Raw genomic sequence first — 17,034 nt, 5'->3', positions numbered from 1 at the left:
TATTTTGACGGATGGATTTTAGCGCGCGCGTCCACCTGGCGTTGATTGAACGCCAGCGTGTCCCATCTCGCATCTCCGTGTGTCCATCTGGTCTACTCTCTGCCTGCCACTCTGACGGCCGATGGTCGGAAGGAGAATCTTGGTGTCTCCGCCATGGTTAGTAGTTTAGATTAGGGTTTTTAATCCTCGCAGGTGCGGCACTTCTTCTTCGTGTTTGTTCTCCGGATTTCGATCCTTCTTGAATTCGTTTATTTGGACGTAGTTGACGGAGCTCCGGCGTAGGTTTCTACCGTCTTATTGGGACAGTGAGGTTATGTATTCTCGTCACGTGGCAAGATTTGATATTGCTTCACATTTGTGGAAGGGTTCAACAGTGACGATAGCTGCTCAGGGGCGCTGGTTCAACAGTGATGCACGTAGGGTTGGCGTAGGAGCCTGACTGGGACACACATACGTACAATAGAGGTGACTTGAAAAAGGAAGCCGGGTATACTTCGTTCTCCATATTAACCGTACAATAGAGGTGACGTGCAAGCTGTTCGAGAACCTACATGTAGACAGAAAGTGAAGCCACGACTAGTTCGGCGCGTGTGTGTATCCAGATGAGTTTGTTAACATGGTAAACTAGTAACATCGAGAATAACTGTTGATCAGGCAGTATACTGTACTGCTGAAAGGGCCAAACTCCTTCAGAATAGATTGCACCCATATGATTTCGGCAGTAGCATTTGCCAATGCCTTGTACTCAGCCTCTATACTGGATCGAGAAACAGTAGCCTTCTTCCTTGCACACCATGAAATTAGATTAGGACCAAAGAACACTGCAAAACCACCAGTAGACCTCCTATCATCTAGGCAACCTGCCCAATCCGAATCTGAGAAGGCACTGACCAGTGTGGATGATGACTTGCTGAAGTTAAGACCAATGCTAAGGGTGTTCTTGATGTATCTGACTATGCGTTTAGCAGCTGTCCAGTGAACAGTGGTGTGTGCATGAAGGAACTGACAAACTTTGTTAACAGCAAAAGAAATATCAGTAAGTGTAAGATATTGAAGTGCACCTACGAGACTCCTGTATTTAGTGATGTCTTCTTGACTCAAGGCTTGCCCTCCTGTGAGAGACAGTTTTTCTGAGCTGGATAATGGAGTAGGTGAAGGTTTACACCCTTGTAAGCCAGCTTTTTTTTTTACCAAATCCACGGCATACTTTTCCTGGGAGAGGTGAAGGCCATCCTCATGCTTCCTCACTTCTATCCCTAGGAAATAGTGCAAGTCTCCAAGATCCTTCAAATGTACCGAGATCCTTCAAAAGTCCTATGATAGCTTCATCAGAGGAACTTGTAACAATGATATCATCAACGTAGATGAGAACAAATATACATGTGTTGCACTTGTTGTAAATAAACAATCAAGTGTCAGACTTAGAATGAACAAAGCCAAGTGTTTGCATTTTATGATTGAGTCATGAGTACCATGCTCGTGGAGCTTGCTTCAACCCATATAGTGCCTTGTCAAGCTTGCACACATACGAGGGTGCATGTTGGTTTTCAAACCCAGGAGGTTGTTTCATGTACACTTCCTCTTCCAGAATGCCATGAAGGAACGCATTATGTACGTCTAGCTGTCTGAGACTCCAGCCCTTGGACACAGCAATGGACAAAACAAGACGGATGGTAGTAGCTTTCACAATGGGACTAAATGTGTCCTCGTAATCTATACCATACCGTTGCTTGAAGCCCTTGGCCACAAGCCTTGCCTTGTAGCGATCAACAGTGCCATTGGACTTTCTCTTAATCCTGAACACCCACTTGCAATCTATGAGATTTTTACCTTGCTGTGGAGGTACTAAATGCCATGTTTTGTTTCTCTTCAAAGCCATATACTCCTCATGCATGGCCTTCTTCCAATTCTCATCCGCAAGTGCTTCATCAAGTGTGTATGGTTCACCTGTGGAACAAACAAGTCCATATTTCGTAATATTTTTATAATTCACTAGTTGTATTACCCCTTGTTGCAACCTTGTACGGCGTGTTGTGGAAGGAGCCTGGACGCGCGCCACAGACGCTCCTGAGCCGGCTACAGGAGTTCCAGGTGCTACAGAATCTGATCCCGAGGCAGATCCCGAGCCACCAACTTCCATGCCAGGGGCTGGATCTGCAGCCGGATCTTCTGTGATCGTGGGTGAAGGCGTGCAACGTGGCACTGGCGTAGAAGATCCCATGCGACTGGCCTCATCATGAGACCCCGCATCCACCGCACCAGAGGTGGGTCCAGCGCCTGCCGACCGGCACCGCCCGTGCCGCGTGTAGCACAGCGGCTGGTCCGGGAACCGGACGCCCGTGGGTCCAGGGAGAGGCGGACGGGTGGTGTGCGCTGACTCGCTGGCAGAGGCGCGGTCGGCCGTGTCGGGCGCAGTGGAGGGCGTGGAGCCCCGAGCCGGTCCTACAGCGGATCCCGAAGCAGATCCGGCTGGCAGGTCTGCCGCTGCTGATCCCGAGACAGATTTGCTCCTCGGGGCAGGACACATGAAATATGGCCTGTTTAGGCCGTTTTGTTCACCAATTTCTGCTCCATTTTCTCCTGCATCATCACACAACTCATGCACAGTGGTTTGTAAGGGTGGAAACGGATCGGATGCAGATCAGATAGTGCTCTTACCACTTTCATTTTCATATTTTCAAAACGAATACAAATCCGAATACGGATGTTATCGAATACGGATGCGGCTCTGATATTATTCGAATACGGATACGTATCGGATATTTTCTTGATTCGGAACGGATACGAATAATATCAACATATTGCTTAAGTAAATTAGTCGATAGCTATGTGACCTAAAATAATCAACTTGTGACATACAATAAGTCAATGATAAATAGGTTTATGAATAAATAGTATTGTAATGCATAATAATTTATAAGTTTAATCATATAAAGAGTAAAATTTGACCGCTTATTTAGCTTTTATGTTGGATAATTGGAATATTTTGCCTAGAATTTTAAAAATTACCTCCCATAATCTTATTCGGATACGGATATATCCACTTCCATATCCATATTTGTGTCAAAATCTCCTACCATATTTTATTTTTTATTTGTTTAATAAATTCGGATACGGATAATTTTCATTTCCATTTTGGTTCGGATGCGGATGTTTCAGATATGAATAGGCATTTTCTGAATACGAATATCGGATATTTCGGATTATCCGCTACCACTTTCCACTGGTTTGAGAGTCAGTCAGCATATGATCATCACAGTTATACTCCCCTTCATCAAGATTAGTGAGGGATGGTGGAAGGAGGAGAATTTCTTTGCGGAGTAGGGCATCGGCATTGGGGTGGAGATTGGCAAAGGGAAATTTGGTCTCATCAAAGACAACATCTCGCGAGATATAGACACGTCTAGTGGAGACATCTAGACACTTCACCCCCTTGTGTTGAGCACTATATCCTAGAAAAACACACTGTTTGGAGCGAAACATGAGTATGCGGGAGTTGTATAGACAGAGATTAGGCCAGCACGCACAACCAAAAACACATAGAGAGTTGTAGTTGGGTTTGATGTGAAGGAGCCTCTCGATGGGTGTTTCATTGTTTATGACTCGACTTGGGAGCATGCTACGTCTTGAGCTTGCGTTGGTTTTCCCCGAAGAGGAAGGGATGATGCAGCACAGTAGCGTAAGTATTTTCCTCAGTTTTTGAGAACCAAGGTATCAATCCAGTAGGAGGCCACGCTCAAGTCCCTCGTACCTGCACAAAGCGATAGCTACTCGCAACCAACCCGATTAGGGGTTGTCAATCCCTTCACGGTCACTTACGAGAGTGAGATCTGATAGATATAATATTTTTGGTATAAAGATGCAAAGTAAAAAGTAAAGGCAAAGTAAAAGGCAAAGCAAGATTAAAGTAATGGAGATTGATATGATGAGAATAGACCTGGGGGCCATAGGTTTCACTAGTGGCTTCTCTCAAGAGCATAAGTATTCTACGGTGGGTGAACAAATTACTGTTGACCAATTGACAGAATTGAGCATAGTTATGAGAATATCTAGGCATGATCATGTATATAGGCATCACATCCGTGACAAGTAGATCGAAACGATTCTGCATCTACTACTATTACTCCACTCATCGACCGCTATCCAGCATGCATCTAGAGTATTAAGTTAAAAACAGAGTAATGCCTTAAGCAAGATGACATGATGTAGAGAGATAAATTCATGCAATATGAAATAAACCCCATCTTGTTATCCTCGATGGCAACGATGCAATACGTGCCTTGCTGCCCTTTCTGTCACTGGGTAAGGACACCGCAAGATCGAACCCAAAGCTAAGCACTTTTCCCATGGCAAGAACTACCAATCTAGTTGGCCAAACCAAACGGATAATTCGAAGAGACTTGCAAAGATAACCAATTATACATAAAAGAATTCAGAGAAGATTCAAATATTATTCATAGATAGACTTGATCATAAACCCACAATTCATCGGTCTCAACAAACACACCGCAAAAATAAGATTATATCGAATAGATCTCCACAAGAGAGGGGGAGAACTTTGTATTGAGATTCAAAGCGAGAGAAGAAGCCATCTAGCTACTAACTATGGACCCGAAGGTCTGAGGTAAACTACTCACACTTCATCGGAGAGGCTATGATGATGTAGAAGCCCTCCGTGATGACGGCCCTCTTCCGGCGGAGCTCCGGAACAGGCCCCAAGATGGGATCTCGTGGATACAGAAAGTTGCGGCGGTCGAATTAGGTTTTTTGCTCCTGTTCTGATCGTTTGGGGGTACGTGTGTATATATAAGAGGAAGAAGTACGCCGGAGGAGCAACGAGGGGCCCACGAGGCAGGGGGCGCGCCCTAGGGGGGCCCCCACCCTCGTGACCGCCTCTTTTGTTCCTTGGAGCAGGGTCCAAGTCTCCTGGATCACGTTCGGTGAGAAAATCACGTTCCCGAAGATTTTATTCCGTTTGGACTCCGTTTGATATTCCGTTTCTTCGAAACACTGAAATAGGCAAAAAACAGCAATTCTGGGCTGGGCCTCCGGTTAATAGGTTAGTCCTAAAAATAATATAAAAATGGAAAATGAAGCCCAATATAGTCCAAAACAGTAGATAATATAGCATGGAGCAATAAAAAATTATAGATGCGTTGGAGACGTATCAGAGCATATTGATGATGTGAACAGCAGTGGGAAACGCTTCATCCCAGAATTTTAAGGGCATGGATGCTCCTGTAAGGAGTGCAAGGCCAACTTCAACGATATGCCTATGCTTACGTTCGGCAGAGCCATTCTGTTGGTGAGCATGAGGGCAAGACACAAGATGTGATATGCCAATTGTTTGGAAAAAGGAGTTTAATTTATCGTATTCCCCTCCCCAATCTGATTGGACCGCAATGATCTTGCGGTCGAACTTGCGTTCAACGAGTGCTTGGAAGTTCTTAAAAACTTGGAAAACATCGGACCTCTTCTTGAGAAGGTATATCCAAGAAAATTTGCTAAAGTCATCAATGAAACTGACGTAATACGTGTGTCTACCAACAGAACTAGGGGCAGGCCCCCAGACATCAGAAAATATTAATTGTAATGGAACAGTAGAAACACTTGTGGAAATAGGATAGGGTAACTGATGACTTTTTGCTTTTTGGCAAGAGTCACAAATGGTCTCAATATTATGCTCACCAACAAACGAGAGCTTATTTTTCCTAAGCAAACGTTCAACAAGGGAAAAGTAAGCATGCCCTAAACGATCGTGCCATCGTGTGGAAGAGAGTTTGACAGCACCACGGGCTTCTTTATTGAATCTTCTAAGCTCCGGAATCAACGGGTAAAGACCTCGCACGGATCTACCTCGATACAGTACCTTCCTCGTGGCCTGATCCTTAATCAAAAAGAAAAAGGATGGAATTCAATGAACACATGATAGTCAATGGTGATGCGATGAACAGAGAGAAGATTTTTGTTGGCACTAGGGACATGCAGAATTTTGTGAAGATGAATATTACGAGAAGGAGTACGTATAACCGAATGACCAACGTGACGTATACTCATACCTGCACCACTGGCTGTGTGAATCTGGTCCTTCCCGTGATACTTCTCACGGAGGGTTACCTTCTCGAGCTCCCCTGTGAGGTGATTAGTCGCGCCGCTGTCGAGGTACAAGTTGGTGTCAATGCCGTACGACCCATCGGCAACGGCAGCGACTTTGTCATCATCTTTAGAGGAGGGTTCGTCCTCGTCGAACCTGTACCAGCAGTCCTGATACGTCTCCAACGTATCTATAATTTTTGATTGCTCCATGCTATATTATCTACTGTTTTGGACATTATTGGGCTTTATTATCCACTTTTATATTATTTTTGGGACTAACCTATTAACTGGAGGCCCAACCTAGAATTGTTGTTTTTTTGCCTGTTTTAGGGTTTCGAAGAAAAGGAATATCAAACGGAGTCCAAATGGAATGAAACCTTCGAGAACGTGATTTTCTCAACGAACAAGACCCAGGAGACTTGGACCCTATGTCAAGACACAAAAGAGGAGGCCACGAGGTAGGGGGGCACCTACCCCCCAGGCGCGCCCTCCACCCTCGTGGGCCCCCTGTTGCTCCACTGACATACTCCTTCCTCCTATATATACCTACGTACCCCCAAACGATCAGATACGGAGCCAAAACCCTAATTCCACCGCCGCAACTTTCTGTATCCACGAGATACCATCTTGGGGCCTGTTCCGGAGCTCCGCCGGAGGGGGCATCGATCATGGAGGGCTTCTACATCAACACCATAGCCCCTCCGATGAAGTGTGAGTAGTTCACCTCAGACCTACGGGTCCATAGTTAGTAGCTAGATGGCTTCTTCTCTCTTTTTGGATCTTAATACAATGTTCTTCCCCTCTCTTGTGGAGAACTATTCGATGTAATCTTCCTTTTGCGGTGTGTTTGTTGAGACCGATGAATTGTGGGTTTATGATCAAGTCTATTTATGAACAATATTTGAATCTTCTCTGAATTCTTTTATGTATGATTGGTTATCTTTGCAAGTCTCTTCGAATTATCAGTTTGGTTTGCCCTACTAGATTGATCTTTCTTGCAATGGGAGAAGTGCTTAGCTTTGGATTCAATCTTGCGGTGTCCTTTCCCAGTGACAGTAGGGGCAGCAAGGCACGTATTGTATTGTTGCCATCGAGGATAACAAGATGGGGTTTTCATCATATTGCATGAGTTTATCACTCTACATCATGCCATCTTGCTTAAGGCGTTACTCTGTTTACATTAACTTAATACTCTAGATGCATGCTGGATAGCGGTCGATCAGTGGAGTAATAGTAGTAGATGCACGCAGGAGTCGGTCTACTTGTCTCGGACGTGATGCCTATATACATGATCATGCCTAGATATTCTCATAACTTTGCTCAATTGTGTCAATTGCTCAATAGTAATTTGTTCACCCACCGTAGAATACTTATGCTCTCGAGAGAAGCCACTAGTGAAACCTATGGCCCCCGGGTCTATCTTCATCATATTAATCTCCTACTACTTAGTTATTTCCTTTGCTTTTTACTTTGCTTTGCATCTTTATCACAAAAATACCAAAAATATTATCTTATCATATCTATCAGATCTCACTCTCGTAAGTGGCCGTGTAGGGATTGGCAACCCCTTATCGCGTTGGTTGCGAGGATTTATTTGTTTTGTGCAGGTGCGAGGGACTCGCGCGTAGCCTCCTACTGGATTGATACCATGGTTCTCAAAAACTGAGGGAAATACTTACGCTACTTTGCTGCATCATCCCTTCCTCTTCGGGAAAAACCAATGCAGTGCTCAAGAGGTAGCAAGTCCCTGGCCGTGTGACCAGGTTTTCCGTAGATTTGGCAGCGGACCGCATCAGACGGGACTTGCCCGAGCCGCCGCCGCGGCGGCCCCTATTGTTGGTGGAGGAGGGGCGGCCGCCGTGAGAACCGGAGCTGCTGCCGCCTTGCTTGCCCTTGGAACGAGGATGACCCCGATAACGAGAGGAGGATCCGCCGCGCCCGCGGGTTGCCGCGTTTGCCGACGACTTGAAGCCGCCGCCGGTGCTGTGGAACTGAGTGACACGCTGATCAAAATTGCTCAGCATGGCGTAGAGCTCGTCGAGGGAGACCGGCGTGACGCGGGCGTCGAGGGCAGATACGAGGGGCTGGTAATCCATGTCCAACCCGTACAACAGGTAGGAGATCAGCTCGTCGTCTTGTATGGGCTTCCCGGCCGCGGCGAGCTCGTCAGCAAGGCCCCGCATGGAGGCAAAGTAGGCGGCCACAGACTGGGTGCCCTTCTGTGCATTGATCAAGGCAGTGCGGATGATGTTGATGCGGCTCAAGGACTGCGAGGAGAACATACCTGCCAGCGTCATCCAGAGAGCATGGGCGGTGGTGACCGCGGTCACTGTGATCAACACCTCTTTGGTGAGGTTGTTGAGCAGGTAGCCCAGCACCTGCTGGTCCTCCTTGACCCAGATGGGGTGGAGGGGGTTGGGCTCGGAAGATTCCTTCCCATCCTTGTCCTTGGAGACGAGGAGGCGCGCCGGTTCTCGCATGGTGCCATCAACGTAGCCGAAGAGCCTGGCTCCCCTTAGCTGCGGCGTGATCTGGGTTCGCCACAGGACGTAGTTCGTCCGGGAGAGCTTCTCCGTGACCTGACCACTTAGGTTTGATTGGACGGCCCTGGAGGAAGACATGGCTAGCACTAATGGAGATCAAAAAAAGTTAGGGTTTAGGAAGAGGAGGCTCTGATTACCATGTGCGTTAGGCGAAAATGTCTTACCTCAACGAGAGGGGATGCGCTGCGTGTTTATAGAGAAGGGCGCACCTCCCTAGATAGCACATACAGTTGGAGATTACAACTTGAGGGAGAAGAAAAGATAGAGATAAGAATATATGGTTACATAGTTGAGTTATCTCATCTAAGTACCTAACTATGCCGCACAAGTCTATATCCTCTCCAAGGCTGTCACGCTATGTTTAACATACCCCATAGCAAATTAGTACATCAATCTTGAGGTACATTAATATCTGCAACCATGGCATGGTTGTTTGCATTGAACTAGATCCGACTAAAGACCTCACCCTTTATCTTTCTAAAAAGAAGCATCAGTTTAAGGCAAAGGTAGTTGCTTCAATAATCCACAGAAAACTCAACATGAACTTTGGCAAAGAAGGGATTGATGCATAACCATGTACCATGCATGCCAACCATTTATGTAATTCTTTTGTAGTGGATGTGAAACTGGGCAACCAGTGTATATTGGCACATCATATATTCATATTTCAGGTGCAAGTTACAGAGAAATTGAAGAATGCATCAGTATTAAAGCATGTTTCCCGTTGATTATATCTCTATTGATATAATTTAGTGCGATGCATGTTGCTTTTGCTTCTCGTCCTCTTTGGGCTCTAGGGACACTCGTTGAATGGCATCCCCTCTCAAGGCATGCCCTATGAGCCCACGACCGTATTTCAGCGCGGCCGTACAAATTCGTTTGCCACCCACGTGGACGCTATGGTCAGCTGGTTAATGTTTATCACTGCAGTCCCAAATGCTCGGCGAGGTAATTAAAAATGGTATGCGACTGCCAAATCTTTGTATATGTCACTTAGGGCATCTCCAGCCGCACCCCCAACAGGCCCCCCAGGCCACTTTTTCGGTGCCGGCACCGAAAAAACGGCCCAGTCGCGCCCCCGGGACGCCGAAAATCGCCGGTTCGGACCTTTTTTCCGCCCGGCGGTCACAGGCCGAACCCAGCACGCTGGGGAGCAGTTGAGGGCTCCGGCGGTAGGAAAAAGCACGCCTGGCCCACACCGATAGGAGAAAAGTCAAGGTTTTCTTCCCCCGACTCGCCTCGCACCCCCCGCGCCCTCGGCCACCACTAGCTATATCCCGGCGACGGCCGCCGCCCTACTCCGGTAGATAACCATTCCCCGCCGGAAAATAGCAGCGCTTCGCCGCGGCAGCCCCTCCCACAGCAGCTGGGCATTTCCGGCTGCGGAGGCGCGGTTTAACGGCGGGTACACGCCCACCGAGCGCAAGGTGTTCGGCGTTTTGCCTGTCTCGGCGATGGACTCGGATGAGGAGGAAGAGCTCGCCCCGCTGCTGGAGGAGGAAGCCGCGGCCGACGTCCAGGAAGAAGAGCATCTCATGGTGCTCGCCGCCCTCGCCCAGCTGCTGGCGAGCAATGAAAAGCCGCGGCGAGGTGGCTCGGCGCCGGGGCGGGTGAAAGCAAAGAACCGGCATCGTCTCCAAGGCTACTGCATGCTCTACTCCGACTACTTCGCCGATGCTCCACTTCATGGCGAGAGAACATTTCGGCGCCGTTATCGGATGAGCTGAAAGCTCTTCCTCAGGATTGTGAATTCTATCCGGGAGTTCGACAACTACTTTAAGTGCAAGATGGATTGCACTGGCGCTCTTGGATTCACCTCCATCCAGAAGTGCACGACAGCGATGAGGATGCTTGCATATGGAGCTCCCAGTGATTCACTCGACGACTATGGGCGCATGGCCGAGTCCACCAGCATAGAGTGTTTCTACAAGTTCTGTCGGGCAGTGGTGGCAGTGTTTGGGCCACAATACTTGAGAACACCCAATACGGAAGACACTACTCGGATCCTAGCCCAGAATGCAGCAAGAGGATTTCCTGGGATGCTTGGAAGCATCGACTGCGTGCATTGGAAATGGAAGAACTGCCCATTTGGTTGGCAGGGGATGTACAAAGGCGCCAAAGGCGGTTGCAGTGTGGTGCTTGAGGCGGTAGCCACACAGGACCTCTGGATTTGGCACTCCTTCTTTGGTATGCCAGGAACTCACAATGACATCAACGTGCTGCAGTGCTCTCCTATTTTTGCCAAGCTTGTTGAGGGCCATTCTCCTCCGGTGAACTTCGAGATCAATGGGCACCAATACAACAAGGGGTACTATCTAGCTGATGGCATCTATCCGAGATGGTCGACATTTGTGAAGACGATCTCAAACCCTGTGGCAGGAGGCAAGAACGCCTGGTTTGCGAAGCTTCAGGAGGCTTGCAGGAAGGATGTCGAGCGGGCATTTGGTGTGCTCCAATCTCGATTTGCTGTTGTTCGGTACCCCGCTCAGACCTGGTCCAAAGATCAAATGTGGGAGATTATGACTTGCTGTGTCATCTTGCACAACATGATCATCGAGAGCGAGCAAGAAGACCCAGTGTTTCACACTGAACCATACTACAGGCAGGGTCCTCTAGCCGAAGTTGATCACCAGCTACCGGCAACTTGGACTGCCTATCTCAGTATGCGTCAGGAGATCCGAGACCCACAGGTGCATCATCAACTACAGAAAGATCTGATTGAGCACCTATGGAGGCTCAAGGGGGACGTCGTGTGATGAAATACGAGTTTTTATTTGTTGAACTATATAATTTGTATTGAACTATTTGTTGTTGTACTATTTTGTTGAAGTATTTGATTTTTCTGTGATGAAATATGTGATAAGAAATAATTGTGTTGATAATTGAACGCCGAGACATGGCGAAACCACGCCGAATATGGGCCTATTCTCGCCCATATGGGCCCTTTATTCGCCGAAATTGGGCTGCAAAATGGGCCAATTTCGGTGCCTGGGGGTGACGACTGGGCGCAAAACCGCCCCCAGCGCCGAGTGTATCGCCGGCTCGACCACAGGGAGCGATTTTTATGCGTCTTGGAAGGGCCAACGGCTGGAGATGCCCTTAGCACGCACCGACCGCGGGTTTATAGCATCCGCTCCACTATAATGTAAGCCCATATCTCCGAGATCATTGTTGCTATTTTTAACTTTGAAATTTGTGTACATCTCATGAAGGATACATTTGTAATCCTCTTGGCCTACAGTTGTCTCTGCTGGTCTTTAACTTTTAGCCTGGAACTCTAGCTATTTGCTGTCGCGCTCTTGTTTGTATTAGTAGTGGACTTCTGGATGTGGTCATATTTATAGTTGTTTCATCATATGAAGTTCCCAGTTTGTGAGAAATCACCATTTAGTTGTGTCATTGCTTGCCCTTGTGAAATTCATGCAACCAAGATTCCAAGGAACACTTGCACAACAATTGTGTGCTGATCCTTGCAGTTGCTATTCAGTTTTTATTTTTATTTTCGATTTGTTCGTGACAAACGGCCTTAATTTGTTCGTGCTTTTCAAAAGTCTTGCTCCACATGGTAAAATGGGATAGTGTGGAGATGACATTAAAGTCAGAAAAGAAAAGCAAGCCCTGGTTCTGGATCATTTTTTTGTTTTTATTTTAGGAACATAGTTCACGTCAATTAAAGCAATTCAAAACATGTCGTACCATGCAATTCCAAGAAACCAAAATTATTTGAACCGTCAAAGAATAATACAAAGGAAACATTACATTAATTTCAGTAAATCTAAACAAAGCATATTAATTGAAGTCCACATGAAAGCAAAACATTAGTACTAGACCATCAACAGCTGGTTTTTATTTAGTCCACATATTAACTTCCACAGTCAAACTCTATAAAGTTTGACGAAATTTTTAGAAAATAATATGAACATTCACATAGTCATATACATACTTTTGTAATTGTGATTCACTATGAAGATCCAAGTTTTTAGAAATCAGCACTTAATTGTACGCCCACCGTCCCGACTTACTTGTTGTGGTCTTGTGGATGTATTTAGAAATAAAATATGTTTAGATACATCCATTTCTATGACAAGTAATTCTGGAGGGAGGGAGTATTATACTTTTGTAATAATAATGCACCGTGAATCACAGCATAGTCTCATTGACCATTAAGTGCAATAAAAAGGAAGTCCAATCTATTCGGATGGACTTCCCATCTTGATGAGGCTTGCCTAGCTACTAGGCTAGAATTTCGATCCCATTCGGCTAGGTGATTTTTTGGCCCAAATGATGGGTCCAAAAGTGCTCCAAACATAATGCAGTTGCCTAGTAAATTAGTCCACCGGTCTTGGGCACATTAATTTCTGCATCCATACATGGTTGTTGCATTGAAGTAGATCCAATTAGAGATGATGCCCTCGCTCTTTCTTAAAAGGAGTAGCTAGCGGCTGGAGCCAAAGAGAGTTGCTTCAGTAACCAAGCGAAACGTGAAGGAATTGGCAAAGAGTATCCTTGTACCATGCATACAGACCATACATGCAAAGATAATTCAGAATTTCTTTGGGAATGGATGTCGAACATCGCAAACATTGTGTAGTAGTGGTACACATTTCAGGTCTAAGTTTGGGAGGTATTAAGGAATGCGGAAACACAGGACAGACCCATCCGACTCCTTGAACCTTCCGTTATTCAGTGTTGTGAAACGTCCCTTGCTTGCTCCCTCTCTTCTGTCATGCTTCAGGACACTTGTTTGGTGACTCTCTACTTTTGCCACTGCATTTGCTATCTACTATTACCTCTGTCCCAGATTACTTGTCTTAAATTGATACGGATGTATCTAATACTAAAACATCTTTAAATACAGATAACTTTAAGATAAGTAATTTGGGATGGAGGGATCACAATTTTTAATTGAGATCATCGAAAGTTTTATCTTATAGCCAATCTCTGGCCCACTTTCTTCCATCCTGAGCTCGCGCTATAATGTCTTGCCAGCGGCCGTCCTCGTCAAAAGAAAGAAGAAAAAAAAACGTCCTGCCAGCTGCCGTGCTAACCGCCCTCTCTCTCGGCTCTCTCTGCCTCCCTTCGTCTGCTAGCTATTGCTGCATGCAGTACGGGTGGATGCGTCCTGGCCTTGATGATTCACTGCATCCATGAACCAATTCGATCACATTACTGCGTATGGACCCACGATTCATGACGTGTACTACCAATGATCAAAGATTGTAAATATGCTTTTTAAAAAATAAAAATAAATAAATGGTAAGCTAATAATTATCTCAGATGTTACACAATAGATCGAGTTGCATGTGCTAATCTGGCGCGTGTGTAGTTGGAACGGAATCATGAAATTATCTTCCATAGGTACTGGATGCTCTTTAATTGTACTCCCTCCCGTTCCAGAGGTCTTGACCTTAGTACAATGAGTTAGTACAAAATTGAGACACTTATTTTGGGACGGAGGGAGAACTAGCTTAACAAACGCAGCAGCGAACTATCTGTTAATTGTTCAGTGAAGGCATTTCCTCCAGCATTGCTCCATGCACTGAAGACTGACATGCGAGGTATAACCCACAGCTGACAGTTCCCTTATGACCATATAGAGATATATGCTACAGATTCCATTTAGTAAAACAACTGGATTGGAATTTGATTCTTGCCTTTTTTTTTCCGACTTGCTTGTGTCAAAATGGCAGGAGTCCGGCTGAGCGGTAGCGTTGCATCTGTGTGAATGAAGTAATTAATGAACACACACGGATCAGGTTTTGGTGCAACCAGGTGTATATTATCTGGTCAACTGTGATGTATGGCGAGAATAGGCTGGGAGATCGTTGTGCTCATTTTCACCACAACCCCCCCCCCCCCCCCCCCCCCCCCCCGCGGGGAAATTTAGGGAAGAACACATGTGTAATCCTCTTGGCCCACGTGCCTCTGCTGGTCTTAAATTTTAATCTGAAACTCACCATTGGCTGTCCTGCCAATGTTCGTATTAACAGTGTGCTTTTGGCTGTGGTCATCTTCTCTTTTATTTTTGAGATGGGCGGTCGTATTCATACTTGCTATCATCATACAAAGTTTCCCATTTTTTGAGAAATCACCATTAACCATTAATTTATTGATTTTCCTTGTGTACATAATATGCGTATTCCGAAGAACACTTCCCACAGCAGAAGTTATCATTTTCATTTGCCATTCAATTTGTTTGGGACAAATGGGACTTAAAATGGCAGGGTCACTTCTGATGACAATGCTGTTCAAAAGTTCATTGTGGTAACAATACAAATAGTGGGTAGACGGGCATTAATTTTGGAAAAGCAAAGCAAGACCCTTATTCAGGAACATAGGTGTGAACTAAACCGATTCATAAGATTTCATAGGATGTAATTCCAGGATATTTTTTTAAGAATTAATTCCAGGATATAATAATGAACCTTGGAAGCATATTAAGGAAGCACTACACTGATTTTTTTTGGGGGGGGGGGGGGGGGGGGGCTTCTTATCTATTCATCCACTACACTATTTTTAGTAAGTCTAAACAAAGCAAATTAATTGAACTGCACATGAAAAATCAGTATAACCATAGTGACCAAAGCAGTACATCAGTCTTGAGGCACATTTATTTTTGCATCCATTGCATGCTAGTTGCATATAGATCCAACTAAAGGCGGTGCCGTTTCCCTTTATTAAAAGGAGCAACAGCTAGAAGAAAAGATAGTTGCTTCAATAACTGAGAGAAACCTCACCATGAACTTGGGCAAAGAAGAGATAGATACATATGCAGATACCATGCATACCGACAATATATGCAGAGATAATCTAGACTTTCTCCGGTAATGGATGTGAAACTTGGCAACCACTGTGTAGTAGAAGCACACATTTTCAGGTCTTTTTTTTTAAACTAGATCATTTTCAGGTCTAAGCTTGGGAGGCATCGAGGAATGCAGCAACACGTACATCTGCTGTCTGACTGTATATCTCTATCGACCAATGGTATTGTGTTGCTTGCTTCTCATATCCTGGCGCTTTGGGCACTCATCTGAGAAATATTGCGCAACAAAGTAGCCGTTGCAGCTAGATCCCCAATTTCCGCTCTTGTGTTCATCTTCGGCAGCTTGGGTCAGCATGCTACCGAGGTCGAAACAAAGGCCATGCTAGTAAGGATTGTGTGGCACGCTCGCTCTCCATCTTTCTACTCACGTGTTCTGACAGGCTGGGGTCCTCGGGATAGAAAGAGACAATACAACCAGCTACCGGCAAAAGTTCTAATTGCGTGTAGTTGTTCAAGCACAAAGTAATTCAACAACCAATACATCTCGGGCAACGTTGTTCCACACTTAATTGTATGTGTGTTCCGTTAACTCGCCAGGTTAACATTTGAGTCCTATGATCCTTTCTGCTCGGCAATATTTTCTTCCTCCACTTAGGTCCGAATTAGTAGGTCCATTGATCACAATCACGTTCATAAATCAGTACATGCTGATCTCTGGGCATATTGGCTGCAGGGTTGATACATTGGACCAGATTTAGCGAAAGACGCTGCTATTACTTGAGGAAAGTGGATATTTTGAGCTCGAGTGTACTATACCCTCCATTGTTTTATATATTTCACTGTATGAAAATATATATGCAAAAATGAATTCTAAACAATGTATTAGTAGATTGAGTTACGCTTGCACTGTAAAGTTTCACGACGATTTGTTGTGACATTTAGGATAAAACATAGGAAAACATTAATTCAAAAAAAAACATAGGAAAACATCACCCTGGACATTGACGGAGGAGTATATCTAAATAAAAGCTCTCTAGCATCGTCGTCGAGCTCCGTCGTCACCGGCGCAGCCGGCTCCTTCTTCACCGGCGCGAGCCCCGGCTCCGTCTTCACCGGCGCGAGCCCCGGCTCCGTCTTTGGCTTGACGAAGCGCGGAGGAGGAGCCGACGAGTAGGTGCGCCGGCCGCCCTCGTTGATGACGATGCCGGCGCTGCGAGTGCGCCGGCCGAGCAGCGTCTCCGCCGCGGGCTCGGCCTTGACGCCGAGCAGGGCCGGAGTATCGGAGGAGTGCGATGAAGATCGGGAAGAGGAAGAAGAGGAGGAGGACCCTAACCTCCTTGGCGCCCATGGCCCGGCGCGTCGGTGCTGCGCCGGGGCGGCCACCCTCGCCGGGTACGCCAACGGCGGGTCGTTGCCGTCCTCGAGGTACGTCAGCACGCCCTTGAATGTACGGCCGGGGATGCCCCACCACAGGTGGCGCCCCTCGCTGTGCTGCCGGCCGCCGACCACCAGCGCGCCGTTGGTGGACGCCAAGCGCTGCTGCTGGCGGCGCTCGAAATACGCCGCCCAAGCCGCGTGGTTGTCGGCGGCGTACTGGGGGAGGGAGAGTTGGGCGTCGGTGAGGGAGGCGCG

At 46.4% G+C, this 17,034-nt stretch overlaps 1 protein-coding gene across 1 annotated transcript; it reads right to left on the bottom strand.

The window, feature by feature from the left end:
* Positions 1-624: 624 nt before the first annotated feature.
* Positions 625-8,717, bottom strand: LOC147988827 (uncharacterized). Its single transcript, XM_087535979.1, has 7 exons — positions 7,885-8,717; positions 6,060-6,250; positions 5,870-5,887; positions 2,260-2,580; positions 1,508-1,947; positions 1,297-1,390; positions 625-1,010 (listed from the first exon to the last, which is right to left on the bottom strand). Exons 1-7 carry the CDS (start codon positions 8,715-8,717, stop codon positions 625-627), a joined length of 2,283 nt encoding a protein of 760 aa, XP_087392105.1.
* Positions 8,718-17,034: the final 8,317 nt, after the last annotated feature.

This window comes from Triticum urartu, chromosome 1A (genome assembly GCF_056163025.1).
Source record: "Triticum urartu cultivar PI428250 chromosome 1A, HENAU_Tu73, whole genome shotgun sequence".
In the NCBI taxonomy this organism is placed as follows: Eukaryota; Viridiplantae; Streptophyta; class Magnoliopsida; order Poales; family Poaceae; genus Triticum; species Triticum urartu.
Note: the sequence above shows the minus strand (reverse complement) of the source record. Positions and strands in the feature narration are given on the sequence as shown.

Excerpts from the sequence above, each read along its gene's own strand:
- LOC147988827 (XM_087535979.1), bottom strand. The coding sequence starts at position 8,717 with ATGTCTTCCTCCAGGGCCGTCCAATCAAACCTAAGTGGTCAGGTCACG. Across the intron at positions 1,948-2,259 it reads AGGCGCTGGACCCACCTCTG|GTGAACCATACACACTTGAT; the intron begins GTGCGGTGGATG and ends TTTGTTCCACAG. Across the intron at positions 1,011-1,296 it reads AGGACTTTTGAAGGATCTCG|TTTGTCAGTTCCTTCATGCA; the intron begins GTACATTTGAAG and ends CTGTTAACAAAG.